Raw genomic sequence first — 19,124 nt, 5'->3', positions numbered from 1 at the left:
TCCCACCCCTCTGCCCTCATTTTAAATATTAGGAGAATGAACGCGCGGTAGGTGACGCCGCTTAATCCCTCCCCTCCTAAGTAACAGGCTGTGTGTGACCAGGGCCCGTTAGTGTCGCTGCCTCGGGGACTCTTCCAACCCAGCAAGGTACCCTTGCTCACCTTCCTCAGAAACTGAGCTTCCGACGAGAAAAATACCAAGCGGAGGGCGTTAAGGAAGATGGTTTCCGAATCTTCAAGCAAGGAATTCCAGAACGCGCCGGCCCTGGTCTAGAAGCGCCCAGACCCGGATCCCGCGTGGCCCGCGCACCACCAGTTGCCAGGCAGAAAGAGGCTACGAGCAAAGGGCCTGAGCCGACCGGGGTCGGTCCCGGACCTCCGCAATCAGCCGGGACAACTCCGCAGGAGGCGCACCCAGACCTCTAGCGCCCAGGAAGCCAGTGGCGCCTACTTAGGTCTGGCTCGCCACTTCCGCGTCCGTGAACGAAAATCAAATACAGCGGGCCCTGACCTATCCCCGATCCCATTGGACAAGGATGAAGATCGCTTGCTTCTGATTGGCAGGTACATGACGTCAAGCTTGCGACAATTCATTCAGGCCACCAATAGAAAGCCAGCGGGCGGGCAGGTCGCGCCCAGAGAGTGACGCACGCGCAGAATGTACGTACTTTTCTGTTTTGCTGGCGATCTCAAGTATTGTGTGGTTACAGCCAGTGCTACCCAGCTACGACCAGCCACTGAGAAGGACCCGCCATCCGGACTTTGTGCCTCACCCTGTTCTTCGCTGGGAATGTGTCACCCTCTACACCCGAGTCCGCCTGCCACAGAGGGTCGCGGCTTATTTATTGGTCGTTCAGCCAGCCAACATCTGTTGAGACAGTGTGATCTAAGCACTGTTCTCAGTGTTGGCAGCTTTGTGGTATTTAAGATTCCTTGGTTCACGAAAGACTCCTTATTCCAGACTATCAAAGTGACCTTGAAAGAGGGCAGGGACCTGTCTCGTCTCACTTGGGCGGTCACTCTCCTGGTCTAGCCGGTGGATCTTCATGAGGCACAATGACTGTCCTCGTGTTTCAGCATGAGTTGTGTTGGAGGGAAGTGACAATTTTAGATAACTACACCTGCTGCTTGCTGATCTACAGAACAAAAAAATAGGGTAACTTTCCTGATGGACGTCATTTATTCACTCAATAGTGGATGTATAGTAAGTGCCAGGCACTATTCTAATCTCGGAAGATTCGATACTGAGCCGGGCAGGTCTTTACCCTCCTGGAGTTTACATACTAGTGTACAAATCAGAGACTTTCTCGGGGCACCATATATAAAATAAGGTGTCTAGTACATAGTGGGCATTCAATCCATGTGTTGATTAAAATAGATATGGAATGAGAAGACAATGATAATGACTTCAGGCTAGCAAATGGCAGAACTAAGGTGGGGACATGCCCAATAGTCTGGAAAAGGATGAAAGTCGGGACAAGAGGGGGTGCAGTGGCGCAGGCCTATAATCCCAGCGACTCCGAAGGCTGAGGCAGGAGGGTGACAAATTGAGGCCAGCCTCAGCAACTTAGCAAGACCCTGTCACAAAAAATAAATTTTAAAAAAGGGGTAGCAGATATGTTGGAGTACCCCTGGGTTCAATCGTAAGAAGGGGGTGGGTAAGGAGGGTGACAAAACAATGTGAAAGGAAAATGGATCAGAAACCCTAGATGAAATGAGCAGACCCCAATTCTCTCAAGTTCCTTCCTTGTCCTCTTTGTGCCCTCATAAGTAAATCATGACTATTAAAACCTCCTCCTTTTCCAGTCCCTTATCCAAGAGGGCATGAAATAGGGCAAGAATGAAAATATTCCTGAGAACAGGAAAACGGAATCATTTATTCTGCTAGCTTCACTAACAGTTCAACATTCCAGGACTGATTTAGTAACATCCAAGTCAAATGCATACATAAATGTTCCCAATTCTTCAGAGATACTCACTCCATTTTAGGTTTACTAATACATTCATATTATATCTTGACTTTTTTTTATTGATCATCATTTTGTATTTGTGTGTTGCTGGAAATTGAACCCAGGGCCTTGTGATGCAATAGAGCTACATCTCCAGCCCCTTATTTATGATCTTTACATTGTTTTCCTGAACTTTTAGAATGAGGCCTGGTACAGAAAAACTCCAGAGAGCTATCTTTTCTATTTTTCTTCTTTTTTTTTTTTTTTTTGAGTCATATTCAAATAGTTTGTTAACATTTTTCTGGCTTTGTTCACCTACCCAGCTTGATCTTCTATTTTCTTTATCCTGATAAATTGATACCATTTTAAGTATTTTCTCTGCAGCATGGAGTCCAGTCCCTAAAAAACCTGGCCGGTCAGTTTTGAGAGTTTCCTGGGTGAACTACTCTGGCCTTTCCAAGTCCTTACTATGGATGGGTGCCTTGCATTCACTAAAAGGATTAAATCCCAAGTTTCAGCTGCTTCTCAGTAAATGGCTGTTGGCTAACTTGGGATTCTGGTGTTCTCATGTCTGTCAAATACTACCCTAATTCTTCCTCATACTTCGACAGATACCAACACCAGACAGGTTTGTGATCTGTCTCCAACTGCTGTGGTGTGGAGGTTCATGGAAATACCCCGTCACCTAACTTTACTGCAAATACTGGTTTTGTTTTCATGCTACCAACAGTTTTTCCAGAAACACTGATTACATCTTCTTGTAAACAAATCATTATGTTATACTGAATCCCCAAGACTAGAAATGTTTTATTCATCCATAGTTTTTCAATGAATTAATGGAAAGGTTAAGGACTAATTTGGACAAAAACTTAGAAATGTGTACTCAGCAAAATGCTGTATAAAAACATCTGTAATCTCAGCTACTCAGGCAAGAGGATTCCAAGTTTGAGACTAGACTGGGCAACTTGGTAAGAACCCAGTCAAAGACAAGGAAGAGAGAAGGAATGGATGGATATATACTCAAATCTTGCCAATTGCTATGTGGAAAGCCCATGTAATCCAAGCCTAAATTTGGGGTAGTAAGGTAAACCAGAATTACTATGCTGTAATTACCTTAATAGGGCAGGAATATAATATTCTACCAAAGTCTGCAGTAGTCTCTCCAACTGTAACTGTAACCACAAGTCTCATAAAAGGATGAACCAAATTGGGGCACACATGACCAGAGAGCTTTTGTGTTAAGTTTCACATTTCAAAAAGAAAAATACATATGCCTTTTCCCTTCTGCCTTGCCAACACTGAGGCCCAAAGATAGTAGTGATGCAGTCTACTAGTGCTATTTAAAAGATTACACACCTCAAGATAGGCTCTCTTCATTTATTCAAACTTTTTAAATTTTGAGTAGTCAAAACCAAGATTCTCCTTGATACTAAACGAAGTAATGGAAATCAGACATATTACCTATTAAACTACTACATATCTAGAAATTCTTCTTGTATTGATGTATTAAACTTACAAAATCTAAGTTATATATTTAAATTCTAAAGACTTTTCTTTGAATCCTTTATAGATTTATATATAAGTCTAGGTTATACTTAGTGTTTTGATTCAAAGGCCTTCATAGTCTTTAACTACTCATTCTATTTTTGAACAAGACTTCTGTACTGTAGCTAATCCTCTCAAGATTTTTCCAGTTCCATTATTTTTAGAAGATTCATGACTTATCAATTCTGTACTCTGCTTTCTGATACATTTGTATGTTCACAAGTAGTGCTGCCTTGACTCTATTTAGTGAAAGCTAACCAAAACCTAAAACAGAAAACAGGATTCTCCTTCCAATTTCATTTTGCTTTTGGGTCCCCCAGACCATTCCTAATGTTATATGTACATATCACTGTTTCTAATGTATACATTTAATCCTTATCACTCTTAAGTGATAATCCACCCAATTACTTTTCAATATTGTCATGGTCCAAGAAACACAAATTTAAAGTCTCTTTAAAATTCCAAATAACTTTTATTATTTAACAGCTTACGTCCAATTGTCACCTGGTATGCTGTAAGGGTTGACATAAAGCCTTCAGAATCTTAAAAACACTGTTATTGCTACACTTTTCTATGTTGTATGATAGGAATTAACTTAAATTTTTATTACTAGAATTTTTGGTATTTTTATTAAACAAAGCAACCATCTCCAAGTGCTTAATCTTGAATAAGTAATCCAGACTAGGAAAAAAAGCTCTCCAACCCCAGCATTCCTGACAAGCAGTTATCAATCCACTCTGCATAATTCTGCTGAAAACTTGCTATTCACAGTTGCCTGTTCTACTTTTTAGGCACCTACTTGTCAAATATTAGCTTATAATTGAACTTATGAAAGTCTTCATACATGATTTTTATCTATTGACTCCAGTTTTATATGTGCAAACAAGACTGGACAAAGAGATATCAAATGCCTTTCCTGGTCCTGTATGATCAGAAGTTGACTCCTCTTCTTTAGGGAAACCCATTATTAGTACTTGACTGCTATAAAGGACTTACCCTAAGCATTTTTCTACTGTACTCTTTGCTCTTAAAAAGATCCACGAGTATTTCAGACCTTAACCCCTTGGATCTCTCATCTTTGTTTTCGCTTAAAACATATTTCATAATACAGTTTTACTTGGGCAATGAACAATCTTTTCTGTTCTAAGCTAACTCTTCTGTACTAAGCTAACTATTCTGTTCTGCACATTTTTATTCTGGCAAAAGGTGCCATGTAAGCTGAATCATTTGCTAGCCTAAAAGAATGTGATGCATTCAATGACCCCAAGGCAAAAAGAATTTGCAATAGGGTAATATTTTAAGATAGGTAAGTAGTAGAATAAGAAGGCAGAAAAAAAGGTGAGGGGGGTACAGGAAAGGAAAGGAGAAAGAAAAGGTCTGAGGGAATTCCTTTGGTTCATCATGATGTAAGGATTAGGCACCAGAAAGAAAGGGTTTCTACCTTAAAATTACATTGATCATGGGGCTGGGGTGGTGGCCTAGCAGTAGAGCGCTCACTTAGTACATGCGAGCCACTGGGTTCAATCCTCACCACTACATAAAAATAAATTCTAAAATAAAGGTATTGTGTCCAACTAAAAAAAAAATACATATTTTAAAAAAGTGATATAGATCATACAACTAAAAAACCTTCCAGAGGTGGCAATATGAAGAAAATATGTGCATCAACGAGATTCACATGTATTTCAAAATACATGTGAATTTAGAATATTTAGAATACTGTGGCAGTTGGAGCAAATGATGACTATTATTAGGGTGGAGAGGAGACAGAAGATAAATTCTATGGTAATGCCCAATGCCTACGTGGTAAGAAAATAACATCAGTTTGCAGTAGGGTGGATATAAAAGATGAATGGAGTTTCCAGTGAAGTGGAAAGTGGAGGTGTCCAGGGGAAAAACTGAAGAAATAGAATTTAAGGGAAGTCTAAGGTACCTTTTAGAATCTGCATCTAAAGAAAAATATTTGCTAAACTTTCAAAGAACACCTTCATAATTCTTGTTCCTTCCAGATACCAATTGCAAATACTTTAGCTACATTTTGGTACCCCCTTTTCAGTTTTTAAATTAGCCATGAAGTTATATTTAGCTGTAAAATTAGAGTTGAAGTGCTAGAAAACTTTTAACACTTTCACAAACATGACTGCACCATGAAAGCTCTCCACAACCATTTTAATGACATTTAGTGCCTCGTCTAAAATTTGTATTGCTTTCAGTTATATTCTGGAATGCCCTAATGGTGAAATGGCATAAGAACTTGATATGATTAAGCTTGACATTGAATAGTGATAGTTGATGATGAGTTTATTAGTTGAATGATAACTAGCACTTAAAGTTTATTATTTCTATTTTCTCCTATACTTTATCCTTCTAGTATACTTTTATAACACCTTATGCCAAAAGCTCAAACAACTGACTCAGGAAACAATTCTTGTCTATTTTTTAAGGCAGTCATATTCCTTGATGAAATTTTAAATAAAAATTTAGCATTAAGTTGGCTTTGCTGGGGGATTGAGGTGTCTGAATGAATTTTCCCACTATTTATCCTTTAAATTCCTTAGCCAATACTTTTTCTTTTTAGGTGCTGGGAAATTACACTCAGGGTTTTGTACATACTAGGCAAGTTGTCTGTACCTAAGCTGTACGGCAAAAATCTTTATTACATCTAATCACTTTTCTGACCTTTTATTGCTCAGGACTAACAATTACTAAGTCCTGTTATGTACAGTAATGCTTCTGGGCGTTATTTAACCAGACAGGACTTAAGTTTGATTTTTCAGTCCAACAAAATTAATTACCATTCCACCTCCTTTTCCTTAATAATTGTTATTATCAAATGCCCTCTGATATAAGTGCATTCAAGTATAGCTGTGGTTGTTACACATTAAATGTATTACTGGCCAGTATATTTAAGAGGTGTTTATTAATTCTCTTCATAGCTGATCTACTTCTGACCTATTCTCAAAATTCAGATCTAGTTTTCAATTTATTATCAATGCAGGATTTATTTTTGTCAAGGCTGCTATTAAAAACACATTAATATACCACATATCTAAAGAAAGCTAACCATTTGTTAATTTGTACTTTCCAATCAGATCCTAAAAGACAGAGGAAACTGTATAAACATGTGAGGTGCTAATCTTTAAAGACATGCATTTATACACTCTGAATTAGTGAGACATTTATCTTGATCTTTAAAAGCAAACAATTATTATATACCATTTGCTTCAAAAAACATAGATTCCAGTCCAGTTACTCTGTTCGATATTCTGGAGCACTACTGTATTTGGATTACAACTTTTGTTTTGACTTTAAGTCCTAGTTTATACTTTGACAATAAGGCCCCTGGCTGGAAGAAAAAAAGTCATTTGAAAGACTGTTCTTATTCTAGAAAATATTCCTGGCACACATCACTGAGGATGACTATGAAAAAGTAAGTTCTCCTGTGTTTTGGTATCATGAATACTTACATGCCCTAAAAGTGGTTTCTTCTCATTTTTGACACTGAGAATTATGTATTCATTTACCTTTGCTTGGCTCCTGTTGGTCAACTGAAGCTCTAAATTTTCTTCCTATAGAGTTGGACTACTTTGCCAATAAACCTATTTTCTACATTGTTAACTAAGTCAGGGATAATGGATAAAATAAAAATATAATACCGCTCCTAACTGGGGAAGGCAACAAAATCCTAACCACACAAAAAGCCATATGCCCCCCCCAACACCCCAAAAGGGATATCTAAAGCTGAGAATCTACAGTTTTAGTTGTAAATTCATTTAACAGAACCTTTCTATTTGTATGTAAAGGACAAATACTCACTTTTATAAATTTTTTTTAAAGATTGTAAGGATTACCAAGAAAAATATCTTAAAAACTAGAAATACTCTAGTAATAATGTGAATAATGGTCCAGTAGTCATTAGTAGAACCGTTATTTTTCCCTTTTAAATAAAACCCATCATTTCTCACTCCAAACCTTATCAAACACCTCCATGGCTCTTCCCTCACTGTATTTAATTTCTCTAGACTACTCAGAAATCTAATGCCTCAGTTTCAGGTTGAGCTAAGGCATTTTCATAACTATATATATATTAACATTAACCAGTTCATTTCTGTAGATTGTAACAATTTCTTATACATTGATGATAATTAACTTTTAAGGAAAACAATTTGAAACACAGCCTTAGAGCTTTCACTAACAGAACTAAGATGATAAAAGTACTACCTTGCACGATCAGGGACAAGATACAGTAGCAAGAAAACCCCTTTTTCTGGAGGTACTATTTACTGTGAACCTTTGCATTCCATGAAAATTTGGAATTATTGATAGTATCAGGAAGTTATCATTGCCAAATATACACTTCATGCTGAGACCATAGATTATTTCAAGGGTGTAATTACAGTCATTTATTTTTATTAAGGAAAGGGTTTATTAGTAGGGAATATGGGAAATCTCATATTATTTTTTAAAATTAGATGATTCTAGGAAAATATTGCTAAATGCCTGCTCATTCAACTCTTCTTTTAAGAATCACTGTTTCCTTCTGTAGTGCTACAAACCATTCACTATTGTAAAACACCTCAAAATATCCACAGGAAAATAGATTTTGTATGCACAAATCATAAATACATGATTCAAACTTCTTTTGTAGTAGTCATGGTCAAATACACTCCTGACATCTGTTCTCTTTTATCAGTGGGGTTCATTTTTAAAGGCTAAGGTATAACTTCGTAATATACTACAAAGAGAACTGGCATCAATTAAAAGTACAACTTTGGCCTTATCAGCTTTAACTGACCTTCTGATAGTTCACAATACTTCCAAGGCTCTCAAGTCAGGCAATGAAATAAAATAATTAATTTCCACAGATGCCCAAATTTGAAGAATCTGAGTAATAGCAAGTGTATTCATGTAAACTTCATTAAAAATCCTGATTTTTTAATATTTACCTCAATAAAAAGAACAATTAGACCCTTGATATTCAGATATAACAATGATAATGACTATTTAAGAACCTTAAAAGTATGTAACAGATATTACTCATTTTTTAAGACACATATCAGGATCTGCTAACTCATGAGATAGTCCAGTCATGATCTCATGACAATAACATCATTGCCTTATTTAGAAACTTTATTTAGAAGAGACAAGCCTATATACTTTTCTTCCTGAATGCAAAAAGATCATATCTGGAAATCTATCATAAGATCCCAAGAGGGTGTCCAGTTTAAATAAAGTAGAAAAAATATATATATTAAAGTACTGTCCCTACTAAAGAAGTATACTTTAAAATTACCCAGTATTGCTAAACTACCAAGAATCTTATACATCCTTTTACACACTTAGCTAATTTCTGTAACCAAGTTTTAAAGGGCTAATTTGCCATCTGTATTAGAAAAAAATTCATCAATTTGTCTTAGCACCAAGTCCTATGAAAATACTTTGTATAAAAAGTTTAAAGGGCACAATGTTACGAATTAAACCAGATCTTTTTTAAAGACTAGCTACTGTATTTTCAGAAAGGAGTAATTTCTACCATATTATGCCTGATAAAGTTCTATATTAACACAAGAACAAAACTTAAGCCACAAATCTCTCATTTTTCATTGGGGACAAAACCTAGGGACTGAACTCAGGGACTCTACCACTAAGCTACATCCCCAGCCTTTGATAGTCTTGCTAAGTTGCTGAGTCTGCCTTGAACTTGTGATTCTTTGTCTCAGTCTCCTATGTTGCTGAGATTTATAGGCATGTATCAAGACCAGCAATTTCTTGTACATTATTAACAATATCTCAGATTTATCAGCTTATAAAATTTCCCATTTTCCCAGGGGGGGAAATCAGAAGAAACAGTAAAGAAAGAGTTGAGAAATTAAAAAGTATTTATCAAGCCACACCACATTAGTTTCACTTACAGATGAAATGATATTTTAAAATCTAGAAACAGGCCATAGAAATCAGTCATGTAGAATAGACAAAAATAGTCTCAAAATCAGGTAAACAAACAACAGCTATTACCACTTATGACATTTTATTGGCATATGACAATTTACAAGGGTCCCTGATGCATCATGATACATCACACTGAGTAAGAATCGTTTAACCATCTACATTCATTCTTATTGGGTAATATTTTCTCTCAAATTATAATTTCACTCCCAACGCTGATTTTAACTGTGACAAAGGGGAACAACAGCAAGAAGACTGCAATTTGAAAAACATATTTTACTTTTTATATTAAAATTCCTAGGATGCTGAAAAGTATGCACACCTAGGAACTGAGTCATGGCCTTCTTAAACAGCTTTCTTATTTTTTCTGGAAATATCCTTTGGTTCGTTTTTATTTCCCTTCTCTAGGCAAAAGGAAGTTTGTTAATGCAAGTATCAAAGAGTTATTTCCTGGCACTCATAAACAAATATCCTTACCAAGAGGAATCATTCAGCTTTAATAACATGTCATAAAGTGTAAAGTTAAATTGTGGTTTAAAAAAATAAACAGACCACTTTTTATATGCTTGGCTCTGTAAAAAATAAACATCCATAATGGTGTTCTATGTCAGAGTTCTCAGAATCACCCTATCCTACTATATATTCTGGTAGGATACTCTTCCTTCAATTTTTTTTAAGTTAATAAAAGTAACCAAAGATTAAAGCAACGCATTTGCACTTAGAATGTAACCTGCCCATAGGACCTTAAGCAGTTTTATTTCCAATTTATCTCCCTATTAAATAACTTCTCAGCAAATCCCATTTTCTCTGTCTTAAGCAGAAAAGCAAAACTGCACAATTATAAAGAGGGATTTGGTGTCTAGTAAAATAACAGTTAAGATAAAAGTTTTATATACTTATACAAAACAGAACAATCATGAAAATTCTCTATTGGAGGATCAAATCCATGTTGCTTTAATAAGCATTACGCTGAATAGAGGTTTATTAATTGTATCCTGATTAAAGCAACACAGTTACTTATGCAGGCATCTCCTGTATAACTAGACAATTTCAGAAAGACAAAATTAAAGTGAGAAATCATGCAATACTAAGGAGTTTAGGGAACAAATATATACTGACTTTGGTTTTAGTTTAGTTTCCAATAGCTCTTAGCAAACGTCCCTGGCAGTAATCAAGGTGCTAGACACACTGCAAATCATCAAAATTGAGGATGAGAGAGCCATATACTTAAGATCTTTAAAATTTTATAACAGAAGCATTATCTTCTTCAAATGTAAACATATACAACTAATTCAGTTGCTGAATTAAAATGAAATGTGCTAGCTTTATGTATGTTGAAAAAACAAAATCATCGGCAAGTGTACCCATTTCAAATTTTCATTCCTTTAAAAAAAGCTATTAACATAAACACAGAAAGTAATTTACTTTTAAAAGATCATCTCTACCTGAAGAATAGAACCCATGGAAAGTAAAAGAAAAAGCCATTTTACCAACTGCAACTGAAAAGGAGGAAAAAAATAAAAACCAAGGTAGATCAATGCTACAACATTGCCAAAACCTTTTATTGGTGACATTAGAAAAACAGGTTACTTAAAGTACCAAGGAACAATATGCTGTGTGTCTTATTTTCTTATGGTTACACTACAAACTAATTTTCAGCTGTTCAAAAGCACAAATAAATATGTAAACTGTGAAATATATACTAACGCATCAAATTTATTCTGCAGGAATCCTCCTCCACACCAACACCAGGATTACAGGTTTTGTTGTTGTTTTTGTTTCTTTTTCCTTAATACTAAGATGTTCTGTGGTACTCGGAGTTCAACTTGCAATATTATTACAAATCAGTTTTCTCTCAAATAGCTGGTATCTAAGACCATGACTCAAACTATCAAATAAGAATAAAAAGGAAACGATGAATTTTAAACTAAAATAGGAAAGACTTGTAAAAATGTGTTTTTATAGGCCACTGCTTGCTTTCAGTAAAAATAACATTTTCTCAAACCTTTCAATCTAACTTTTAATAGTTTGTACTTTTTAGTCACTGGCAAACCTTTCTTGCCTTCTTTAAACATTTGCTGAAGTGTGAAACTAGCATAGTTTACCAAAAGAACAACTTTATGGTATACATCAAAAATTAGCCACCCTACAATGTAGTGTTCGAATTAAGGAAGATGTTAAACAGATGTATACAGTTAAAATAATTAGTGTGGTCACTATAAACAATTTCTGTTCAGGGATTTGTAATGTAGAGCTAAGGTTTACTTCAGAATAAAACATTAACAGGGAGGGAAGAGAATCAGAACTTTCACAGAGTTGTACTTGACCATATCTTATAGACAAAGCAGAATTACAATGCATGTAACAAAAACAGTAAAAGATTTTTTTTAAAAGTTGATAGTTACAAATATGGAACGTTAACAATTTTCTACTTTATTTCAGTACAATTTTCAACATACAGTCTACTATTTTTCAAGATATTTGAAGACTTAAAACAAAATTTCTATAGACTACTTGCAAACAGTAAAATTTAAGTAAAATGCTTACATTCTTATCTGAAACAAAAATCAGGTAAAAAAAAAAATGGTGGGTGCAAGTTCTGCTCTCTGTTGCCAATTTACTTCAGATACACTATTCCTAAGAAAAGAATAGAGAAATTGATGATTAATAAGGATAAGGACAGTGAAAATATACTATAATCCCATGTTCATAAAAATTAACTGATTTACCCACCAAATTCATACCAGCGAAAATCTTTCAAGAATCATAATGTGAAATTATCTACCTTTTCTTCTTTACGTCTCTCCTTCTTTTCTTCATTATTTTCCATGGACTCTTCTTCATCTTCAACAATTCCATCCCCTTGGTATTTGTCATGAGTCCATTTTGGACTGCTACCTGATTTTTTGAAATTAAAGCGCCCTCTGCCACGCTGAAAAGTACCACGACCTCTTCCTCTTTTGGCCCAATAATCCACACCATCATCTCTGTCATCATGCTACAGAAAGGTTAAAAAACAAAAAAATCATCAAATCTTTCTTATAAAAAGATGACTTCTTGTTCAATCATAAATAATGTAATTAATCTTCTGAAAACTGGGTGAGACTGGTTATCCCCTAAAACATGGTAAAACATTGTCAGAGTAATCACATCTTAATACTTAGAAACACAAGCACCCCTTAAGGGTTGCCCAAACAACTACTAGGAGACTCTCAACTGATAAACTACCACTAATTTTCAGAATTCTAATTCTTGTGGTGTCTGTATTATATCAACTTAAGTCCATGGCTGTTATGCTTCATGCAATGAGATAAAAATATCGGACTTTTTCACCACATCTTACTGTAGTCAGAAAGATGTGGCATAGTAATAAAAATGTCCTTACAATATTATCATATTCATTAAATAAAAATATGTGGTATGAACTATACCTTATAGATAATATGATTTTAAAATACTATATTAAGATTCAAATCTAGATCAATGTATAGTACATATCAATCTTCTAGCTAGGAAATTTTAATGACAAATCATGATAGTATAGTCCCTGGAGTAATGCTGCCTCAGCTATTTTCTTGAAGTACTGCAGTTATTACACTCCAACCTTAACTTTTCATTTACTTTTTATTCAAATACTGATGCTCCCCCAACTTACAAATTGTTCTATTAAGGAAAAAAAAAAATCTTCAAAATTGAAAACTACCCAACTTGGTAGATGAGCAGAATATTACATTGCAAATACAAAAGACCGTCTCCTGAATGTACCTTTAATGAACTATAGCCCACCTGAATTTACAAACTCTCAGATTTGTCACCCACAAAATGGGAAATAGAGCAAAATGATGCCCCTTTACAAGGAAACAAGCATAATGCAAACGAAATATTGTATAGCCTTTGTGCATGTGTATTTAATACAGATTATCTTCTTGCATGATAAACTGGGATTATATAAGTAATTAACATACTATAATGAAAGAACATTTACCAATCTCTATTAAAACAAATGAAAGGGGCAGGGATATAACTCACTTGGTAGAGTGCTTGCCTCACATGCACAAGGCCCTGCAATCAATCCCCAGCACCACCAAAAAAAAAAAAAAAAAAAAAAAAAGCAAGGGGCAGTGGGGAGATTATATGGTAGAGGTGTGCACAACCCCATACAGAATGATTTCTATAACTATCAAAAAATGAACTCAAAACACATCATGGCTGGGGATGTAGCCACTAGTACAGAGATTTTTCTATCATGTGCAACACACTACAGTTGATCCCCAAAAATGCAAAAGACAAATAAAATCTAAATACATCAGGAAGAGTTTAATTGCAAGCCTAACATAAAATATTTTAAAATAGTTGGCTACTCAAAATGATACCTACTCGATTATATAATTTCATATGTGTTTACAGCATTAACACATCCAACTATAAAAGTGTGTTTTTTTGTTTATGGTACTGACCCAATATTCCATGGATCTGTGGGAAGAGGCAGAAAGTTTCAGAGTAAAGGCACAGGTTCAAAAAAAATATTAACAGAAACCTTAACTCTGTAAATAATGGTGTTAATAATAATGCTTCTAGGCTGGAGATATTGCTCAGTTGGTAGAGTGCTTGCCTTGCATGCATAAGGCCCTGGGTTCAATCCCCAATACCACAAATAATAATAATAATAATAATAATAATAATGCTTCTATAGTGCTTACTATGGGTAAAGTTTCATTCTGAGTACATAACATGGATTTGTTCAACAAACCCTCATAAAATACTGTTAACTGTCCCTGTGTTAGATTTTTAAAAATTGAGACACTGAAAAATTAAAATCCCTTAAGATCATCACCCATAGAGCCTCGTAAATGATTAATTGTACAAGGCAGCTAAGAGCTAGTAGAAATAGAAAAGGTGGTGGTAAAGTTAAAAGCCACTTTAAACTCGCCATTACTTTTAGAAGTACAATCATCTGAAATTTGATAAACTGTCTTTCAGAAGGTATCCTAGCAGTTACCAAATTTATTTATGCTAATCATATTCTTAATCTTCAAATTCTAAGAATTAAGTAATTTGAAGCCTGGAACAGTGGCACATGCCTCTAATCCCAGCATCTCAGGAAGCTGAGGCAAGAAGATCACAAGTTGAAACCCAGCCTCAGCAACTTAGCGAGGCCCTAGCCAACTTGGCAATATGCTATCTCCAAGTAAAAATATTTTTTAAAAAGGCTGGGGATGTGGCACTGTGTTAAGCACCCCTGGACTCAATCCTTGATACCAAAAATTAAAATAATTTCAGAATAAATACATTATTTCACAAAGGGCCAGAAGCTAGCTAAAATATGAGTATCTATTAGAACCAGGATCTTTTGGATCCTCTTATTCTTTCTCCATAGGACCATCATGTATCAGGGCTAAACATATACATAAAGCTCAGGGTCAGAGCAGCTGCCTAGTACGTGCAAGATCCTTATTTGATCGCCAGCACTACTATCTATCTATATCTACACACACACACACACACACAAAATCAAGTTTCAAAGGGTTACCTAAATTCCAATCTTGATCTTCTCCCACTTTCTTCTTCACCAGGGACTTTCTCTTCCTCTGAAGATACATCAATTTAACAACACCAAGAACCTCCCTATTTCTCTACTTTCCCATCTACTCCAACTCTTCAAACTCACTCATCACTCAGGTTCTACTTTAGACTAATTTCTTTCTGGGAGTTCTTATTACTGAAAACATTACCACAGTTTCACAAAAATAGTTGATAGGAAATTTCAGAAAAGAATTCAAAAAATGCTACTATAACTCAGAATTGGAGCATCAGTGGTACTTCAAATCTGGTTCTGGAGCCCAATACATGGGTCCAAATACTGACCACATTCCTAGCTACACAATGGTCAAGCTACTCTATTTTCATAGTTTCTTTATCTGTAAAAACAGAATAACCCCAGCTCAAAAGGACTTTATATACACTCAATAAGTTAATACGTGTAAAGTATTTAAGAAAGTCACCTACCATACTACAGTAATTCTCTGTTAAGTGCTACTTATTATTACTAAGTATTTTTATCAACAAAGGCAAAATTTCGAAACTACTGATCATTCTGAAAGATCCTAAGGGAAATATCTAGTATTTTGAAATTTCATGTCTTCTGACTTCTATCTTTGATTATATTTATATTCTCAACACTAGCTGTATAAAAGATCAGTCTCTTTACAAAAAGACGAAAAATAGATATAGTTCAAATATTCACTAAAATTTGAATAATAAAAACTTTAAGTTGGGAGACTGAAACAGGAGGATCACGGGTTCAAAGCCAGCCTCAGCAACTTAAGAAGAGTTGGCAAGACCCCATCTAGAAATAAAATATGAAAAAGAACTGGAGTATGGCTCAGTGGTCAAGCACCCCTGGGTTCAATGGGGGGAAGGGGAGACATGTAAGACTGAAGTTGCTGTTTCCTCTTTGTTGTTATTTTGGTACTGGAAACTGAAAACAGAGGCACTCTACAGTGAGATTGTGATCCTCCTACCTCAGCCTCTCAAGTCACTGGAGGGCCTGCACCACCATACCCAGTTAGAGTTGTTATTTCAATGGCTCACAACAAATATGAACCAAAATAATCAAGTCGGAGAACTGATTTATAAGGAAAATAACTTGTGTATTCAGGTTCTAATTTTACTCAATGTTCTAGTGAAGATCAGTGTGACACATGTATACATACAGTTTTATATACAAATTTTCAAACATTAGCCCAGAACAGAAACATAAAATATTACAGCTACTGCCAGGTACAGTGGCACACATCTATAATCCTAACTACTTGAAGACTAAGGCAGGAAAATTCCACTTTGAGAAAAGCTTCAGCAACTTAGCAAGAAAGACCACATCTCAAAATAAAAATTTAAAAAGTCTGGGGATGTAACTCAGTGGCAAAGTGCACCTTGGTTCATTACTCAGTAGAGCAAAAAAAAAAAAGCGAATAAATTACTAATTTGAAGTAGCCAAATTCTTAAAATAACACAATTTATTTTGTTGATAAAATACATTATTAAAAGTCAACCTAAAATTAAAGTAAAACCTATGATACTAAAATCTGAAAGAATGGCAGAAGATCTGACCTATATTATATATCTTTAAATTAGTGAAGAGGCAAACAATCACTATGTACTTGGTCACCTCTCACTCCCTTTTAACTGTTTTTCACCTTTCACACTTGGTTTACCTCTCATATTTTACTGGTATTACTCATTCCCAACCCTTAAAGTGTGAGTCTCTCAATCTCTTCTCCTCTGACTGGATAATCTTACTGTGGCTATAATAATGGCCCAAAAAGCTGATTTTTTTCGTCTAAAACTATATTAACAACTACCCATTGGACATCTCCACTTGAGTTCTCGCCTTTCAGAACCTGACCAGAATAGAACTTGATCTTCCCAAAGACATTATCTTCCCTCTTCATTCCCTACTCTTTATTATAACACTCATTCAACTAGATGGTCTCAAAGTTCCCAGAAGTGCCTTCTCACCTTTTCTCAAATGTAGCCCCTAAATCTTCTTTTTAAAATAATATGATTTTTCTGAACCCCATTTAAAACCCAAATTAAAGTACCATGGCATTCCCAATCAGACTTGCTTTTCCTCTATTCTCACAAACTTATACCACCATCCAATGCACTAAAATTATCTATGCATACTGTTTAACCCCTTCTGAAACCTGTAGTATAGTTGCTCACCTTTTAAGCTCAAGAGTCAAACCAAGTTTCCCTAGAATGTTGTTCACTTCTGGCAAAAATCCACAATTCCCTCCTTTGGGAAAAGTCACCATATATAATTAGAAAATTTCTCTATTACTGGTCTCTTAAGTATCATCTTATATGTGTTTTTCCTTTTCTAGTACCTAGCATAAAACAGTAGTCTGTTAATAAACTCAAATCAAAAAGTAGACGCATCTATTACTGAATCAAATGCCTTTTACTTTCCAGACTGTCAACTCAAAAGCAACTTAGTACAAGTTTCCCATGAAAAAGGTATAAACTGAGCAAACACAACTCAAATTATATAAATTTTTCAAACTTCTGGACGTTAAAAAAAAAAAAAGTAGAAATAAACTTGAATGAATTACATTTACCATTTTCCTAAAAAAAATACAGATTCACTTCAGAATGTAGCTTTACCCTCTATCTAATCATACCTATCATGGACATTCAGGTTTAGTCAACTATATTTATAAAAAGCCAAATGAAAAGACTAAAATCTTCTAATAAATCCATTACTATTTTCATCCTTGTTTCCACTAAGCAACTAATTCTAATTCGTAAACTAGCCTCTGAAGCATGATTTCCCTAAAGAACTATTATTTATAAAAAAAAAAAAAAAAAAAAAGGAATACTTTCGGATAATACTTTTTGACATTTTTAAGTCTAACTCTTATAATGCAGGACAGACTCTTTCCCTCATGACAAACTGCAGAAAATTATCATCCGCATCTGGTGATCTTTCAGAATTCATCGCCTCTAGCTTTATTCTTGGAAAACTACTTCATCTATATCACAAAGAAGCATCAAATCAGTGCATCTAGCCCATTTTCTAAAATTTAATTTTTATCTCCCTTTAATTTCAATAAAATGACAGGATCCCTAAGATCCTTAGTTACAAGTAGTATGAAAATATTTTCCATCTTTAAACAAATAGCTCTGATGATTAATAGGGCATCTGAACGAGAAGTTTCTGCAACTACTGTCTTATAGACAGATATGAAACATATATTAAGCTCAACTATAACATAATGTTCTTCTATGAACGGCTATCAAATCAGGTTTATTTTTAGTTGTCCTTGATCAGCCTATATGTGATATCAAATAAGAATAAACATGAGTAAAGGGACCCACATTTTTAAAAAGCTTCAAATCATCTGAGTAATGATTTTTTGGAAAGGTTTCCCATGTTACGGTGAATCTTTCTCATATTAGTGGATATCTGGACTCAAATGTATTCGCCTAGTATGTCTTGAAAATAATTGCAAACCAAATAAACACAGATTTCTAACACCCACCAAGAAGTACTTCTTGCTCTTTGGGGTATATTCTGGATCCCATTCCTCTTCCTTCGGTCTCTTTTGAAAAGTAGTATTTGAGTTGTTTGGACCAGTATTTGTCCCAGCAAAAACTCCTCTGGCTCTTCCTCTGCCTCTAATTCGAAACTGATTAACATTAACAAAATTGTTTAGTAATGCAATCAAAAGTATTTAGTCACATGCAAACTCTAATTTTACTGCAATAACAAAAAAAAAAAAAAAAAACACATTGCCATTTCTACCTGAATCTTAATTTCATAGCCACTGAGGATGAAAAGAATGGCCATTTTATAACATAGGTGAGGGGGAAAAAAAAAAACCAAACAACTGCATACTGATAAGGGGGGGGGGAACCTTAATGTTAGAAGACGCACTTTTAAAGGCCTGAATTTTAAAACAAACAAGCCCGCTCCCACTTTACTACCTAAGAGTTGCCTAGTTCCTCTAAATTATCTCAGGAGTCCAAAGTATTCAACATCTATTATCGTGTAAGAAAAGTTCGTCTCTTCCCATATGACCTAATAAATCCTACAATAAGAAACGAGCTGAAGATAGAAATATGAATCTATAACTTAAAGTGGCAAGAAGATGTACTACTATGGAATTATTAAACAGTTTAA

General features: G+C 35.1%; 1 protein-coding gene across 9 annotated transcripts in view; it reads right to left on the bottom strand.

Annotated features, from left to right (window-relative positions):
- Nucleotides 1–9,504: 9,504 nt before the first annotated feature.
- Nucleotides 9,505–19,124, bottom strand: part of Bclaf1 (BCL2 associated transcription factor 1) — a 30,592-nt gene continuing 20,972 nt past the window's right edge. For 5 of the 9 annotated variants that reach the window (XM_076858218.2, XM_076858217.2, XM_076858222.2 and 2 more), the window contains 3 exons: nucleotides 18,484–18,630; nucleotides 12,225–12,437; nucleotides 9,505–12,076 (listed from right to left, as the gene is read on the bottom strand). In XM_076858218.2, coding sequence (XP_076714333.1) covers nucleotides 12,071–12,076; nucleotides 12,225–12,437; nucleotides 18,484–18,630 — 366 coding nt within the window. In that variant the 3' untranslated portion in view covers nucleotides 9,505–12,070. The remainder of the gene's footprint in view (nucleotides 12,077–12,224; nucleotides 12,438–18,483; nucleotides 18,631–19,124) is intronic. The other 4 variants (XM_076858220.2, XM_076858224.2, XM_076858221.2 and 1 more) reach the window with 1 other exon arrangement.

This window comes from Callospermophilus lateralis, chromosome 6 (genome assembly GCF_048772815.1).
Source record: "Callospermophilus lateralis isolate mCalLat2 chromosome 6, mCalLat2.hap1, whole genome shotgun sequence".
In the NCBI taxonomy this organism is placed as follows: Eukaryota; Metazoa; Chordata; class Mammalia; order Rodentia; family Sciuridae; genus Callospermophilus; species Callospermophilus lateralis.
Note: the sequence above shows the minus strand (reverse complement) of the source record. Positions and strands in the feature narration are given on the sequence as shown.